Below are 18,538 nucleotides of genomic sequence, written 5' to 3'. Positions count from 1 at the left end.
CACCCCAACCTCCTTTCAGGGAGCTGTAGAGAGCAATGAGTTCTCTCAGCCTCCTCTTCTCCAGACTGAACACTGATGTGGGAAGAGCTCTAATTTCTACCTGATCAATGATTCAGGAAGTTTCACAGTATCACAGTATCACCAAGGTTGGAAGAGACCTCATAGATCATCAAGTCCAACCCTTTACCACAGAGCTCAAGGCTAGACCATGGCACCAAGTGCCACATCCAATCCTGCCTTGAACAGCTCCAGGGACTGCGACTCCACCACCTCCCCGGGCAGCCCATTCCAGTGTCCAATGACTCTCTCAGGGAAGAACTTTCTCCTCACCTCCAGCCTAAATTTCCCCTGGTGTAGCCTGAGGCTGTGTCCTCTTGTTCTGATGCTGGCCACCTGAGAGAAGAGAGCAACCTCCTCCTGGCCACAACCTCCCCTCAGGTAGTTTGTGTCTGCTTAAGTACTGTGAGAAAACCACTAACTGCTCTGATTGCCTTCACCACCTCACACATCTCCTTGTGCAGTATTGTGACTTCAAAAACCGAAAAGCCTCAGCTGTCAATATTCTGTGTTCTCAGACACAGGATAAGTACAAGTAAAAGCTCCAACAACCCCAAACACACGTTTTGGATAGAAGCATTGGTTTGCCAATAGAGAAACGTGGAACGGATTGGGTATGTGTGGTAGCTTGAGGGGTTCCCAGGTTCCCTTAAGTAAAGCACAGAGTCCAAGTCCCATCCCAGGGTGTTGTAATATTGTTATGCTGTTCTGCTTTCTGCTATCACAGCTTACCATAGAATCAACCAGGTTGGAAGAGACCTCCAAGATCAGCCAGTCCAACCTAGCACCCAGCCCTGGCCAATCAACCAGACCATGGCACTAAGTGCCTCATGCAGGCTTTGCTTGAAGACCTCCAGGGATGGTGCCTCCACCACCTCCCTGGGCAGCCCATTCCAATGCCAATCACTCTCTCTGTGAAGAACTTCTTCCTAACATCCAGCCCAGACCTCCCCCAGCACAACTTGAGGCTGTGTCCCCATGTTCTGATGCTGGTTGCCTGGCAGAAGAGACCAACCCCACCTGGTGGAGGCAGTTGTCGACAGTAACGAGGTCACCCCTGAGCCTCCTCTTCTCTTATGAGAAGCTCTTATGGCTTCTTCTGAGGCAGTGCCTGGCCAGGATGTCCCTTCCCCCTCCTCTGGCAGGTCTCTCTGGAGGAGCGCAGGTCCCTCCTGGCCGCGCGGTCTGTGTGGGGAGATGGCTCCCAGCTGCCAGGCAACCCTGGGCTGCGGCCTGCGGAGGCCTCAGAGGCCTAAGCTGGGGAGGGCGGCTCTGGCCTACTCTCAGGCCTGCCGAGGGTGGGAGGGGTGGAGGACTCTGGAGGGTTTTAGATCAGTAGCTTGTGCATGTACTCAATCTACCTGATTGCCTTTGACGTATGTGCATAGGTCAACAGACTCTCCCTTGAAACTTCCAACCTGTGTGCAGTGTCTTCACTCCTCCTCTTGAGAAGCAGCAGGTGTCGCCTCTGCCCTCCAGCCCTGGGCAGCCTGTGGCCCCAGCCTGGGGCAGGTGAGACCTGGAGCGCAGGCGCTTACTTAGGATGCTCATTCGGAGCTGCTACTGGGCGCTTAGCCACGCAACTTCAAACCCAGAGCTGTCAGCTGGGTTCCAAACCAAACAGACCCAAAGGGGAGTACCCTGCCTGATCCCACCCGAGAGCTGAGAGCCGTGAGCCTCCCCAGACAGAGGCTCCCAACGCACCGAAAGAGCAGAGCGCGGTCGCCTCACTGACAGGTTCTCCTGGGAGACTTTTGGATCCCAAAGTCGCTTTCAAACAGCTGTGCCACTCTGCTCTGTTTGCTTTCAATAGTCCCTTGAGAGACCTGGGGGTGCAGCGCCTCAAATGCTCACATCTATTCCAACAGAGAACTCGTGAGTCTGCCCCGTGTCATGATAAACAACCATGGGGTGGGGGGGTCTGAAATAAGTAACGTCAGTCAGGGTTGGAAGGGACCACAAGCATCACCTAGTTCCAATCCCCCTGCCACGGGCAGGGGCACTCTGCCCTAGATCAGCCTGGCCACAGCCTCATCCTGCCTGGCCTGAAACACCTCCAGGGATGGAGCCTCAACCACCTCCCTGGGCAACCCATTCCAGGCTCTCACCACTCACATGATGAACAACTTCCTCCTCACATCCAGTCTGAACCTACCCATCTACAGCTTTGCTCCATTCCCCCATGTCCTGTCACTCCCTGATAGCCCAAAAAGTCCCTCCCCAGCTTTTCTTTACACCCCCTTCAGAAGAAGGTCACCTGGGAGCCTCCTCTTTGCCAGACTGCACAGCCCCAGCTCTTTCAGTCTGTCCTCATAGCAGAGCTGCTGCAGCCCTTCGAGCATCCTCATGGCCCTTCTCTGGACATCCTCCAGCACATCCACATCCTTCTTGCAATGTAAATGTAGACATTTCTTTGGTTTCCCAGACACTTGGGAGCAGTGTTTTGCTCTTCTAAGCCTCACAGCAAATTCAGAGACTCAAAGCTTTTCTGCTTGAGCCTGGCTTACAGCTAGACAACGCAAGGCACAGCCTGTTCATCCAGGAAGCACAGCCCTTTGCTTCCAGCAGATTTGCTCTAGATAATCTTTCAAATAACGTCCCCTTCACATCATTTAATTTACTAGTACAGCTCCCCAACATCTGATTACCTCCAAGTAGCTTGCATGAGGCAATGCAACAGCAGCTGCTTAGGAAAGCATGGAATGGAAATGCAATGTTTTTGGAAGAACATCGCATCTGCCTCCGGGTACCTGGTCTGTCCACTCAGCCATGCCACAGCTTAAGCCACATGTCACAGATGAAAATTCAGCCTCTAAGATGCCTCTGATGTCACTGCAATGAACAAAGCATCACTCTCTGAGGCAGAAAAGTTGCAATGCACGTTTGCAAAGGTGTACCCGCTTGTTGCTGGTCTATGCTCAACTTGTGGTCACAGCTGCACAAAAGAGATCAATCCCAGCAGTGGTAAAAAAAGCAGTCACCTGATCAGCTCACCCATCAAATCCACATCTCCCCAGTTTAGAGAGAAGGATGTTCTGGGAGACTGCATCAAAGACTTCACTGAAGCCCATATAGATGACATTCCTATCTCTTCTCTTGTCCACTGATGTAGTGACTCCACTGTAAAAAGCCACTAGATTGGTCACATAGGACTTGCCCTTGGTGAAGCCATGCTGGCTGTCTCAGTTCACCTCCCTGTCCTCCATGTGCCTTAACAGAGCTTCTAGGAGATTCTGTTCCATTATCTTCCCAGGCAGAGAGGTGAGGCTGCCAGGTGGGTAGTTCTCAGGCTCATTTCTTCCCTTCTTAAAAATGGGAGCAATATTTTCCTTCTTCCAGGGACTTCACCTGACTGTAGGACTCAACAAGTAACATGGAGAATGGCCTAGCAATTACATCAGTCAATTCCCTCAGGACTCTGGAATCAGGTCCTACAAACTTGTGTGTGCTCAAGTTCCTCAAGTGGTCACAAAACTTTATCTTCATTTACAGTGTGAGGAACTTTGTCCCACTCCTCCTTGTCTTGTGATTGTTCAACTCAGGAGGTGTTGCCAGTGAAGACTGAAGCAGAAATGTTGAGAACCTCAGTCTTCTCCTCCCCTGTTGTTACTGGCTTTCCAGCCTTGCTCCTTGTGGGGGAACATTTTCTTTGACTTTGCTGGTTGATATACCTGTAGAAGTCCTTTTGATTTTGTGCTTTGCATCTCTTACACAAAGCTAGCTCCAGCTGAGCCCTGGCCTTCCTAACCACATCCCTACACAGCCAGACAGCATCCCTCAGCCATTCCCTCTAATCTCTTGTATTTTAAATCCTAGCATGTTTCTCTGTGCAAGAGCTGCTGTGTGATCTTGTGACTGGTGCCACAAGTGCAGGCACACTACTCACTGACGCTCTGCCTTGCACAACGTTACACATTTGATTTCATTTCCAAGTAGGGAGAATGGATTTCCCCACATTTTAAACTAACAATTGTCACTTTTTTCCCCCCTTTGTAAAGATTCATCATGAATCCTCTTTAATTTTCCTTAAAGTATCCCTAAAACCATGGTCAGCAAAGCTCCTTCTCCCAGCTCCAGGAAGGAAACCTCCTCTCCTTCTGCATGGTGCCAGTGATGGAAGCTAGCGATCCCCTGTCCACATCAGAGTCACTGCAACTTGGTGGTGCAGTTTCCAAGATTTCAGCAGATGATTTACTGAGAACTAAGTGCTAATAACACACAGGTCAACGTGAAGGACATTTTACTCATTTGGTTCCTACAGCAGCTGTAGTTCTTTTAGGAAGTGTACAGCAAAACCTGTCAGTACACCACAGGGAAGACTTCAGGCTGGAGGGAAGCCCTAGCTAAGTGAGACATTAAACACCTCTGGAAGACAGATCAGAGGGTAGCTCCACTCCCATGACACTTAGGCTGACCAAAAGTGCTGACTCATGGGTTACATGACACTCCATATAAGAAGTATAAAGAAGGTAAATAATCTTTTAATGACTGACTCAGCAGTGAAGCATACACAAGCTCTGAAACCAAAATCAATTAACCACTGCCAATCTCCTGTGTTCCTTGATACAATAGCTACTGAAAAAAACAAAGTATTCTCTTATCTTTAAAGGCATTAAAACACTTTAGTTATTAAATATGAATGACTAGGATCAAATATAATCTCCTTGTCTTACAGTCACATTGACTGACTTTATCATTTGGCACAAAAAATAACTTCACCTTAAAAGCAGAAGAGTGGTAATAAGTGTCCTGGCCAGAAACAAGGGCGATATGAAGATAGATATTTATTACCAGCACCCATCCTCTGTGCTTTACCACAACTTAGGTTTCAGCAGACACTTTTGAAGTGATGGGAATGACAATGCAAATCTCAACATTCCTGGTAATAAATTTAGATAAAAGCTCATAACAGGATCCTCCCAAAAATTAAATTGAAATCAGAGGTTAAACAGCAACTCAACCCACAGGTCAGCACGGAAGCATCACTTGTCTTCAATCAATGTCACTATGCTCAGAGGTATACTAGCTGCAAAATAAATATCTGTGCAAATTAAAACAGTTCAAAAGCTGCTCCTCACACTTTAAAAAAAAGAGACAGTCTTAGTTCTGACATCTTCATCTTTGGCCTGCAGCTAGGTGGGAAAGAACACAGAATATATGATCTTGTAGGGAGAAATGATAACAAAACCAGGACCACACAGAACATGCAAACCTAACCTGAGAAGGGGGCAAAAGCAAGACAAGTGGTTTGTTCATTGAGCAGAACAAAGGATGCAAACACAACAGAAAGTATTCCTTTCACTTGAACATTCTTAGTGTGACTGTCACTGCAATCAGGACCCAAACCCTTTACCATTAGGTTTTGCACTACCTAGCAGGTCTACTGCAGGGCTGTCCAAGTGTGGGGACTGAGCCAGCATACCAGCTGAAATTCCCAGTGGATATTTATACAGCGAAATGTATTAGTTATGCCACCTACTAACTATGTCAGTCTCTTGCTTGCCTCCCATTAACAGTCCAGCTTCTCTTAATAAGCCACACATGCTCATAAAGTGAGTGGGTTATTTTGGACCAGGGTGTTTCACCTAGGAGCGTGGATTTTAACATTACAATGAGTCTGTTTTAGCTTAGGACACCATTTTCCAGCCCAAGGGTGAATGCACTGTTTAGTAGCACTTTTTACACCCTTGTCTAGAGTGTTTTAGCTTGCAAGGACATCCTCATCAGAAGTCCCCTTCTTTATCTCCCAGTTTGCTCTCTAAAAGAACAGTTTAACCCTGACCAGGCAGCTTCTTTAGTAAAACGTTCAGTGGTTGACAGACACATCTCTGATAGTTCTTCTTTGCAGTACAATCAATTAACTAAAAGCTTTCCTAAAGCCCTCTGAGCATATCTGATGTGACCTTCAACCCCAAAGGAACTAGCAGTGTACTATTAGTCAGGGTTTGCCCCTGGAGGAACACTGTGTGACAACCTAGAAGACCATTTATATGGACTTGCAAAGGAGTACTGAAATGTCTTGGGTGACTCTCAGCTCTGCTGTGAAGTCATGCATGACTCTGCTAACTTGCACTTACCCCAAAACCACTCTTAAGCTGCTCTGACAGTTTTAAATAAGCAGGACAGTCAGTGTTAATTATAAAAAGCAGACTTAAGGAAAGTAAGAATCAAGCCCCTGAGGTATAATAGATGAGCCTTCTCTTGGCAAATCATCGTACCAAGCCTAGCCATAATGCACTTGGTAGTTAAATAAACATCAGTGGCCTTAAATCTCCTTTTTTTGCTTCCTTTTTCTTTTTTTTTTTTACCCTCCCCAAAAGACTTTTCACCAGGGGATTTGTTATTGAATGCAGCACACAAACTCCTTGCTATTTCCAGTCAGGCTTGGGATAAACTAGAGTGCTTTTCACAAAGGAAGAATGCTCATGTTACAATCAGTGATGGAAAGCAAAAAGGAAAACAAACCCAGAGAACAAACTCCTAGAAAAAAAGAAATTAACAAAGTAAGGAGAAATGGGCTATGAAGAGAAAAAACAGAATGAGAAGAGAGTTATTTTCAACCCCATTGGGTTTCACATAACCTTAAAGAAGGTAAACCCCACACTGCAGAGCCTCAGAGGCCAATGCTTTACCCTTCTCTGTACATCAAGAGGGGTTATGAAAAACATCAAGGACAGAATGTGACAGACCAGTAATTTTTTGAATGACCTCACTTATTCATACTACCTTTTATTCTTCATCAGTTAAAAGTCACATTCAACTTTAAGGCAATATTCATGGCAGAAAAGAATGACTTAAGTAAGAAAGTCCTGTGGAATCAAACCCAAGCAATTACTCTGCAGTTGTACCCAAAAGGCTTTATCTGTGATATAAAATGACCAAAGGAAATGTTCAGTAACACTTATTGATAACATCACTGCCAAGTCTTTATATCACTCTTGCAGATGGAAAGTGATTATCAGGTATCTTTAGGCAGACACAGACTCTCCATGTCTCTTGGATGTTTCACTTACTCCTGACCTCATTCACTCTACACTTAGAGTAGATCATCTGCACTGGTAACATTCCACATCTATTCAGGGTTTGGTCCAAATGAGTTCCATCAATATAAAACTAGTGTGAGAAAAGAGCCAGGCTGTAGGATTCCAAACAAGAATGAAAGGAAGAGCTTTTGCTTTTAAAGAAACATTGGGTTATTTGACTCAGAGTCATTCCACAGTAGGGCTCCTCTGATTTTAGGTGCACTGCACACAACTATATAACATCAATGTAGTTAAAAAGGCATCAGTTCAACTAGGCTTTTCCTTAATATCCCAGTCCAGCAAGGTGCTGAACTGTAAGCACCATCAATTAACTCCCATCCACTGAAATCAATGCTCATTCTGCTATCTGTTGAGGACTTTAATACCACTGATAGGTTGGTCAGAGCAGCTGCTGCTCTAAGGAGGCTGTTACAGGTCCAGGGACTGTAATTAGAAGGTTAAATGATAAATGTTTATTATTTCCTGGCCAAAAACTACAAGGGGAAGGATAACGCTTTCCTGGAGAAAAATGGATGCAGCATTAACTGCACTCCAGAGAGGATCTATTCTGCTTCAAGCTTCTTTGCCATGAAGTTTCTAAACACATGTTTTGTTTTGCTGTTAATTCACTATGCATTAGTAAAAGAACTTCTTTCATATGGAGTTTCCACAAAATACTGGTTACACGGTAAGGATAAATAAGTCTTTGGTTTAAAAACTCAGCTATAAGTCTGGATCAAAGAACTCTGTGCCTCAGGAAACAGGCTTTGGGAGTACTCTAGGATGCAGAATACACATCGCTCACGGTCTTCCTAAATCCCAGCACAGCTTCTGGTTTTGTATCACTGTGCGTGTCTGAAACAGCTGAATTTCCAGACCTTTGTCTTAATCCTACTTTAAAAGCTTCTGAATGAGAACCTGGGGAAATGAGGGCAAATCCTGTATTCCTCAGCTAAAACATCTACTGCTTCACAGAGAGCTTTGCTGGGGTGAGGACTAAGCAAGGACTGCTGTGGCTAGAATATACTCAGTAGTGCCAGACTGAGGTGCATGCCTGCACTTCCTAAAAGTAAAAAACCTTGCACAGTAATATGACTGTATTGCACAACAGTACTCGACTTCAAATACTCCTTTCTTACTAGCTAATCACAGTTTGCATTTCTTGTCACACATCCATCTTGCTCTTATTCACTGTCACAGATCTTGTAAAATACCTACTGCTCACAGGCTGCCACCTTGTTGGGTCTCACCTTGCTGCAAGTGAAGTCAAGGGTAAACCTCTGCTGACCTCAAAAGAAGCAGGATTTGTCCTGAGATGCCTAATCCAAAGCAGGACTCTCCCTTAATTCAGTAAGCCTGCAATCAGACCTGCAGGAAATCTTAGCAGAATCGAGAAATGGCAAAACACTGCCACCCATCCAAACCGCATCTCAGTGCTTATCTCACATTCCCAATCTTTTACATGCAAGGGATAAAAAAGCAAGCTGCTCCTGTCCACTGCTTGGGTGCTACCCAGGGTCTGGATGACTGAACAGGCATCTGTGGGATATCTAAGCATGCTGATGTAGTTTCGTTTCTTTCTACAGAAGTTCAAAAGGGAGCAAATATTTGAATTTGAGGCATCATGGTAATATTTCTTCATTTGGTTCCCAATTTTCCACTCTTAGAAGCCCACTGTCCTTTCTGTTCCTACAAAAGAAAGAAGGTGGTTCTGCCTCATTTGAGGGCTAATGAGGAACTTCAGTGATGTTATTCAGACACTTCAGATAAGACCTCTCCTCTGAGCCTAAGATAGACTGTCATAACTCCAGACCATTTGGAAGTATATCCAACTGATTCCAGCATATCTTGTTCTGTTTGTTTGCCCATCCTCCCCAAGTCTGAATGAGTTGCAATCATTTTTACTCTCCTTTTGCATCTCCATGAGATGCTATGAGTCTGTCTGACTATCATTATTATACTTAGAGACTGAGGGTCACTAAAAAAGAGAACCTGAGTACATGTTATATGGTGACTTACAGCTGCAGGAAACACCAAAATCACATGAAAAGGCATCTGTTTAGACAGAAGGCAATTGAAATCATAAAGAACATTGCACCATAGACAAGTGCTTTCTTGCTCCTTGTAGCAAGAATGCATAGAACTATAACATTCAACCAGGAGATAAGGGAAACAGTAAAAAACACAAATATTTAGACCTCTTGGGAAGTTGAAGAAATAGCCACTTTCATTTGCAATACCCAAGGAGACATCTGGTCTGAATGGCTCAGAGGTGGCCTCACTCCTTTCAAGCAAATACCTGCCAGGACACTGTCAATCCATGAGAAGGGTTTGGCCAGTGAAGAACACTCATGGACGTTTCACCATCCTGTATTTCGGCACTTCTCCTCCACACAGAGGGCTAAGTGGCTAAGAATCAGTGTTGCAGTTTTGCCCTGTTCACCTGGACCATCTTGTGCTGACTCCTATCTGGTCTTAGGAAATACCAATTAAGCATGTCTCAAGCCTACAGGCAATTGCCTTCTCTTCTGTTTTTACTGGGTGTTTGCTAGTACCGGGGGATTGTGGTGTGAAACACAGTCTTGATGAACCCTTTGTGGCTCAACTTGCACTCATTTGCTTCCCTTCTGCTCCTCATCCTGAAGAAGAACATGGATTCTAGAATATGTGTCTCAGAAATGGAAAACATTCATCTTGCTTTCTAAAATATTCTAAACACCTCTTTGGTCCTACAAGCTTTTATTCCACTTATGAACCTCATCTTCCAGCACAATAAACCATATTTTTACAAAATTAAACAGTTAGGCAGCCCACAATGGAAAACTAAAATTAAAAGAAGTCATTTATTGTACCTCAATATCAAGAAGTAGCTATTGCAAGAAAAAATATGCCAGGATTCTGGAATTTTTTGGTCCATTCATTTCACCACCATATTTTAATACTTACCTTAGTCCCATAGCATTGCATCAAATAATGAACTGACAACAGATGAATAAAAGCCAGGGTTAAGTTTAACATCTGAACACCAAAGACTTTTGCTCTGAGTAGCTTAGACTGGAGACAAGCTTCCACAGCTGATGGAAGTTCAACAGTACCTCACATCACAAACAGAAGTGTGAAACTCCTCAAGAAGCAAGAAAAGATTTCTTTTCAATGGCAGTACCAGCACCTGCATGCGCAGCCCCACATCCCTACCAAGGGTAAACCTGGCCCCTGCACAGACCAGGCTTCTGCCAGCTTGCCTGCTGACAGACAGCAGCACTGGAACATGGCTTCATCTAAATGCTTCCTCATTTGGGCCTGGAGATATAAAAACTTCTTTCACATCTATATATATGCACATATGTGACTATCAAACATATATTTGGTTTTATATATATATATACACACTAATATTTGTATGTCTGTGTGTATGCTTTAATACTCCACTGCTTCTACACAAAACACTCTAAATCTTGAGCAGAAAAATGTAGAAGACACAGCAGCCCTTGCCCTGTGTAAAACTGTACCAGGCAGAGACTGTTGGCACCACTCTTTGCCAACCTCTCCAGCACATGTGAGAGCCACTGACACGACACCCACGCATCACCTGTAGCAGGAGAAGCAGCACTAGTGGAAGGAATGCTGCTCATCACACAATGCTTTTCCAACAGACAAGCAGGCAGGGCTCCCTGGCTGCATGTTCAACCAAGCCTTCAGTATGAAGTCCACTAACAAACACACAGATGTTTCTGATCATATACAAAAGCAAAGTGTAGCAGTTGCCTAAAATCGGCTGAAGTCAGCAAAGCTCCTCCAGCCGATTTCAGTGGGGTTTGGGTATAATCAGCTCATGATATGTTGATTTTTAGATTCTTCTTTTCTCTAAGTATTTTAATCAAAGTAGTTGGTTCCTGCAAGTCAGACACATGGGTCATAAAACCATTTTCTACTGCCTTTGTGTTAAGCCTACAGTCACCTACCTTTGCTGCCACGGATGAGTTGGGTTTCTCCAGCAAGTCCCAAAGCTTCTTCCTTTTCTCAGGGCAGCAGCTGTTATCAAACTCTTCCCCTTCTCTCTCTCGCATTGTCTCTGCCTCTCTCCTCAGCTCCTCATTCATTTGCTCTTTCTTTTGATGGTATCGTGCCTGGCAGCAAGATTCTAAATATATCTCATCAATCCCCCAGTAATCAAGCTCCTGACCAAAGGAAAGAGCACACATTTCTTCCATCATATGTAGTTTCCCTGTCCTGTAGAAATTCAAAATGGAAGTAAAAGCCCCTGGGTGTCGATCAAAGAAATACTCATTTTCCTGTAGGTTGTAGTCATCACAGACCTCCAGCAGGGACTCGTGAGTATTGCAGTCTCGCAGCTTCCCTAAGCGTGTCCTTGGCAGCCGGTCCAAAGTCCTCCACAGCACCTCATGGTTGAGCCCACCCACGTTTATTTTCACTCTCCGCGAACAGGCTTTGCTCCTAATGATCTCCACTGGTTCCGGAGGCAGAGAAAGGGTAGATCTTGAAGACTTTTTGTTGACCCCTGGTGGAGCCTTCTCAGCCATTCTGGAAAAGAAGCAGCTCTAACACCAGAGTCTTCGAGGGAGCGAGCTTGGAGACTACAAATATTTGGGCAGAGTTCTCTTCAGACAGACAGGTCCATCCCTGAAGCTAAAAAAGACAACAGCAACAACAAATTAGAGTATTGCAAGGTTACAATAGAATCATAGAATCAACCAGGTTGGAAGAGACCTCCAAGATCATCCACTCCAACACAGCACTCAGCCCTAGCCAGTCAACTAGACCATGGCACTAAGTGCCTCAGCCAGGCTTTGCTTCAACACCTCCAGGGATGGTGACTCCACCACCTCCCTGGGCAGCCCATTCCAATGCCAATCACTCTCTCTGGGAAGAACTTCCTGCTAACATCCAGCCTATACTTTCCCCGGCACAACTTGAGACTGTGTCCCCTTGTTCTATTGGTGGTTGCCTGGGAGAAGAGGCCACCCCTCACCTGTCTCTCTCCTTCCACGCTTTCATATTTAATGATGGTGATTCTCTCTCTCTACAGCGGGACTCTTTTGTGGTAGCATCCAGAACCAGTGGAACATCCAGGACAGCAAAGAGCACTATGTTTAAGCAAAGGAAGAATTCACTAGAACTTCTTCACTGATGAAACTCAGCTGGGATAGCTTGTGAGAGAATTTGAGAGGGTTCTGTTGCTTGATTTTTTCATAATCAGTTTCTGACGCAGTGATGCTGCTGGTTTAACCTGGTTGCTTACCTTAATTTGTGAGGTGTGCTAATGCAAGAAAAATGCAGAGATGCATGAGGAAAAAGCAAGACAGAGCCGAACTTCCCTTTTATTGGAAAATTCCTAGTTTAGGAGAGTGCTTTATTCAGTCACACTATTAGAGTATATTGAAATCTCAGAATGTTAAGGACTGGAAAGGGACCTTGAAAGCTCATCCAGTCCAGACCCCATGCCAGAGCAGGATGACCTGTAGCAGATCACAAAGAAACATACCCCAGCAGCTCTTGAACATCTCCAGAGGGAGACTCCGCAACCCCCCTGGGCAGCCTGTTCCAGGGTTCCATCACCCTCACAGTGAAAAAGAATTTCCTCATGTTTCCATAGAAATTCTTATGCCTCAACTTCCACCCATTGCCCCTTGTCCTGTCACTGGGCATCACTGAGAAGAGACTGACTCCACTCTTTATATAAACATGAATGAGGATCATCTCTCAGTCTCCTCCAAACTGAAGAGTCTCAGCTGCCTCAGTCTCTCCTCGTAAGGAAGATCTTCCACTCCTCTAATAATTTTTGTGGCTCTACACTGGACTCTCTCAAGCAGTTCCCCGAGATCCTTCCTGAACTGAGAGGCCCAGAAATGGACACAATATTCAAGATATGGCCTCACCAGGGCAGAATAGAGGGGGAAGGAGAACTTCTCTTGACCTATTAACCACAGCCCTTCTAACACATCCCAGAAAAAAAATCTCCTGTAAAAACAAACATTGCCTCCCTCTGTCTCCCAACTCAACTTTTGTTTGGTTTCATTTTGTGCTCAGATGGTACCAAACAATTCAGTCACATTTTCAAGTTAAATTAACTTTAAATTATCTTTCAAGTGTGTCTGTAATGACACAGCTCATCTATGTACGATAAAGGTATTACCAGACTTTCATGCCCAAATATCAAAGAAAAGGAAAATTATCCATCACAGTAACACTGAAAGTTGGATTGGTTTGGGGTCTGTGTTTGCTTGTTTTATTTTGGTTGATGCTTAACCTACTTCAAAAACAAAAAGGCCAAAATATTCTGTCTCTTCCTATCCTGCCTTCAGCACTGCTCTGTAAAGCTCCCCCTGATCTTCCCGTGCAAGCCACAGCACCTCTGTGCCTATTTATGTAAGGGATTAAGCCTGAAACACGTAACTTCATTCATGGAAAAGATAATCTGGTAACTTGGTTGCAGAGTAAAATGCCATATCAAAACCCAACCCCTAGCATCAGTAGGCTTACACAGTGAGCATCCCTTCCCAGTGTGTCTGGTTTGTATTTTGTTTTTCTTTACTTTAGGCCAGTTTTTTTCTCTGCTTTTATCCTCCTCGTTAGCCTAGATACAAGAGGATGATGGGAGGACTGAGAAGGGGAGGACTCAAGTCTTCACAAGGTCTCCTCACATAAGCAGCTCCTAGTAGTGCTGGGGGAGGTATAGGCTGGATGTTAGGAGGAAGCTCTTCCCAGAGAGAGTGTCTGGCATTGGAATGGGCTGCCCAGGGAGGTGGCATGCCGGGTGTTGCAGGGACCGGTACAACGAGTTTTGACACCAATGCGATGTGTAAAGTCGAACCTTTATTGCAGCTAAGAGTGATGCTTATGTAGTGGCTAGTACAGTGTGTACAATTCTGATAGGTTACATAGCAGAGTATGGGCTGCTCACACACCTAGAGGCAAATCTGACTGACCGGCCCCCTAATCCCCCTCCCACAGCTGACTACAGCTACCTTTGCAGCTTCTCTGCCAGCCTTCTCAAGGTCATCTTCCCTGCAGCTGCTCTTCCTTACTGGTATGTCCTAATGTTACCATTCCTGCTTTCCTTATTTCAGACTGCTCAATTCTGCCCAAACCCCAACACTGGTGGAGTCACCAACCCTGGAGGTGTTGAAGAAAAGCTTGGATGAGACACTTAGTGCCATGGTCTAGTTGACTGGCCAGGGCTGGGGGATAGGTTGGACTGGATGAGCTTGGAGGTCTCTTCCAACCACCTCCCTGGGCAGCCCATTCCAATGCCAATCACTCTCTCTGGGAACAACTTCCTCCTAACATCCAGCCTATACTTCCCCTGGCACAACTTGAGACTGGGTCCCCTTGTTCTGTTGCCGGTTGCCTGGCAGAAGAGACCAACATCCACCTGGCTACAACCTCTCTTCAGGTAATTGTAGACAGCAGTGAGGACACCCCTGAGCCTCCTCTTCTCATCTATGATTCCAAAAAGCCTTACAAAGCCTGTGTCCACCTCAGCATCTGCCTCCAAGCCTAGAACCCGAGATACAGCAAGTTAGTTAAAAAAACCAGAGCAAGTTAGCTGTGACAAACTAATCCTACAGGGTGAACTTTAAGGGCTGTGTATGCTGGTTGATTTTATTGTATGCTTCTGCTTTATCCAACTTCAGCTTACTGTAGTATCTCTCCTACCACATCTCACCTATCAAATGTCTGTTCTCTGTTTCATAATGCAATGATCACAGACTTTTAACAGTGAGCTGTGGGAACTCTATTAAGAGCATTTCCCTTTCATTTCAAGTGACTTTAACAATGGCTAAGATGACAGCTAAAACTCCGATAGAAACTCCCAAATGAGGTCTTGGTCGCTGACATTTCCCACCTCTGCAGAAGTCCTATCTCATACAGCTAAGGATTGGCAAGCTGGAGGTAGGAAGTGCCAGGAAACATGTCGAAGTATTCCTGAGCCTTGCGAGTATGTCTCAGATTCAAATCCACATCCATATGCAGGAACACATGCATGCACGCAGAGAAGAGATGGAGCTAAGCTTTGACTGTCCAAACTGCTGGTGACAGCACTTGGGCCCAAGTCCTCCAGAGCCAAGTGGCAGAAACCACTTGAAGCTACATGGCCAAAGAAGGCAAAGATGGAGCCAGAGCCTGTCTCGCCCTGACAGAGCTTCCCTGTGCTCATGCCAGAAGACAAACATGGTCACAGCGACCACTGCTGAGCAGTGGGGACTGTAAGTGGGCTGGATCCTTTCACGACTTAAGACCAAAGCCCATCTGCAAGCCTCGAGTGCTCTACTTACACCTATGGATGGTTTTGTCTACAGATAGGAAGGTCTTTCTTTGAGAATAAATCCTGCAAAAGCAGCTCTTGGACCATTACTTTGTCTAAACCAATGATTATTTCTATTTCCTAACAGATCTCACCGATTGTTTATTCCTGCTAAGCAAAAAATGAAATGGTGGCTGCAAAACAACTCAGAGATCTGCAGGAAGGACTCAAAAAGTGGAGCCTTTTACAGACAAACTTTGCAAAATCAATCTGTCTGCTGACTCCCTCTTCTCACCATCTTGAGCACAGAAGAGTCTTTTAGATGGATGAGTTGAACTTCACCAAGGAGCAGCAAACTCAGAGGCTTTAACATATTCCCTAAGAGCCCTGGGTAAGAAAAGCAAGACAGAAAACAGAAGAGGATGGTGAGTATAACTGATAATACATTTGAACAACGGGACACAGTCTCAAGTTGTGCCAGGGGAGGTCTAGGCTGAATGTTAGGAGGAAGTTCTTCCCAGAGAAAGCGATTGGCATTGGAATGGGCTGCCCAGAGAGGTAGTGGAGTCACCATCCCTGGAGGTGTTGAAGAAAAGCCTGGATGAGGCACTTAGTGCCATGGTCTGGTTGACTGACCAGGGCTGGGTGATAGGTTGGACTGATCTTGGAGGTCTCTTCCAACCTGGTTGATTCTATGAAAATCTCACAGTCACACGAGCTTGGTGGTTTTAACCTGAGCTTTATAACTACTCTAGTGGCTCTTCCAATTACTTACAGGAACCTTACTCAAGATCAAAGCCTTGTGGATAGGCCCTTGACTCCACTATAGGTGACATGGACAACTTAACACTAAGAAGTCAAATGCTCCTGACAGTGTTTGGTGTAATTTTACCTCAAGGCTCATATGGAATTTTAGATTCAAATGACCTTTTTGAGCAGGATCTAATCACAACTCTAGAGTTGAGAGCTGGGTTTGGAGACCTCAGACTGCACTGAGGTTTCAATGCAGCTTGGCAGAACGTGGCTTGACAGCCTGCTTTGTGTCAACTCAAGATTGCCACCAGCTTTCACTGCAGACCAGCTCTGGCTCTCTCTCTTTATTTATTAGCTGTTCTTGGTACTTGTGATAAGCATGGTTACATAAAGCTTACAGAAGAATCCTGAAGCCTTCTTGCTCCATGTACAAAAGCAGTTGCATTTCCATTGCAGTCCAGGCTGGAGCATCTCTTGCTTAGGATGTAATTCTCTGCACTTGACTGTTTATATGTAAAACTGGTTGCTAAGGGCTGAGCTTCTACTTTGGCCAAAGATAGTGTCTTTCACAGCATATTTAGCCTCCCCTGAACTTTTCAGAGGGCTAAGCTGCTACAGGAAAGTACAAGGCTGAATGACAGATCATTTTCTTTCATTTCAAACCACCATATATTACAGAAATGTGATTATGTAAGATCCTTATTTCAGGGCTATATCAGACTTATTTATATCCTGGCTAGCACTCTGGATCCAGAGTTTTGACTGCTGCTTCCATACAATTCTTTGAGAACATAGAGATATTACATATACATCATACTTCAAGGTGCTGGAGCAAGTGCAGAGGAGGGCAACAAAGCTGCTTAAGAGCCTGGAGAAAAACAAATCTTATGAAGAGTAACTCTGAAAAATGAGGAGGCTGAGGGGAGACTTTATTGATGTCTTACAACTACCTGAAAGGACGTCATGGAGAGGCTGCTGCTGGTCTCAGAGACAATTAGTGATAGAACAAGAGGGAATGGCCTCAAGGTGCAACTGGGTAGGTTTAGACTGGACATTGGGAATTTTTTTCTCACAGAGAGAGTAGTCAGGCATTGGAATGGGCTGCCCAAGGAGGTGACTGAGTCACCAACTCTGCATGTGTTTAAAAGTTGTTTGGATATGGTGCTTGGGGATACAGTTTAGGGTGCACCTTGTAGAGTAGGGATAGTGGTTGGACTTGGTGATCCTGAGGGTCTCTGCCAACCTGGATGTTTCTGTGACATAGCAATAATAGTAAATACATTAATATTAATAATTGGGAGCTTTGAATTGCAATTTATTCATCCACTTTTTGTCTAACTGCAGTGCATTAAGATGACAGAGAAGACTGTCAACACATCATTTGCTCCACTGTAACTGAGTGCCCTACAGCAACTACTTTGAGGTCTATTCTAAACATACTATCTTCTATGACCCTTCAATTTTCCACTGCTCCCTAACAATAATGATGTTGCCAACTATCTGAAAGCACTGAAGAACTTCATAGATGCCTTTTTGGTCTCCTGAAGAAAAGCTTGCACTGAATGATGATTCCAGGTTTCCAGGCAGGGAAACATTACACAATAGCTAATATTATGCTATATACACAGAGAATGATGTCTAAAGTAATGAAGCACATTGAGAAGGGTCAGATTTTATCCCTTCCTGAGTGAAGCTGCATCCAAAACTCTGACTATGGCACTCTGGCCAGAATCCTAGCAAAATGTTTGAATTTTCTAATAAAGGATAAACACAAAATGCTACTATCATAGATCTACAACTAAGGATTGGTTGTATTCTTAAGTGAACTTTGTGAAAATGAAAACATTTGGGTTCAACTGCTGCCCCTGTTGACGATTTCATTTTAAACCATTTTTAACTGAACCGTTCCCTGATTCAGGCAAGGAAAGTAGTAGGGCTGGACTTACCTAGCTAACAGATAGGAAGAGATATGCCAGGGATTTTAGTTTTAGGTGGGCAGATTGACCAACAGATCACAGTACCACCAAGGTTGGAAGAGACCTCACAGATCATCAAGTCCAACTCTTTACCACAGAGCTCAAGGCCAGACCATGGCACCAAGTGCCACGTCCAAACCTGCCTTGAACAGCCCCAGGGACGGCGACTCCACCACCTCCCCGGGCAGCCCATTCCAGTGTCCAATGACTCTCTCAGGGAAGAACTTTCTCCTCACCTCAAGCCTAAATCTCCCCTGGCACAGCCTGAGGCTGTGTCCTCTTGTTCTGGCACTGGCCACCTGAGAGAAGAGAGCAACCTCCTCCTGGCCACAACCTCCCCTCAGGTAGTTGTAGACAGCAATAAGGTCTGCCCTGAGCCTCCTCTTCTCCAGGCTAACCAATCCCAGCTCCCTCAGCCTCTCCTCGTAGGGCTGTGCTCAAGGCCTCTCCCCAGCCTCGTCGCT

General features: G+C 45.1%; 1 protein-coding gene across 3 annotated transcripts in view; it reads right to left on the bottom strand.

Moving 5' to 3' along the window:
- Window positions 1-18,538, bottom strand: part of KCNB2 (potassium voltage-gated channel subfamily B member 2) — a 182,120-nt gene that overhangs the window by 154,469 nt on the left and 9,113 nt on the right. For all 3 annotated transcript variants that reach the window (XM_064154631.1, XM_064154630.1, XM_064154632.1), the window contains exon 2: window positions 11,042-11,726. In XM_064154631.1, coding sequence (XP_064010701.1) covers window positions 11,042-11,620 — 579 coding nt within the window. In that variant the 5' untranslated portion in view covers window positions 11,621-11,726. The remainder of the gene's footprint in view (window positions 1-11,041; window positions 11,727-18,538) is intronic.

This window comes from Pogoniulus pusillus, chromosome 14 (assembly GCF_015220805.1).
Source record: "Pogoniulus pusillus isolate bPogPus1 chromosome 14, bPogPus1.pri, whole genome shotgun sequence".
Classification (NCBI taxonomy): Eukaryota; Metazoa; Chordata; class Aves; order Piciformes; family Lybiidae; genus Pogoniulus; species Pogoniulus pusillus.
Note: the sequence above shows the minus strand (reverse complement) of the source record. Positions and strands in the feature narration are given on the sequence as shown.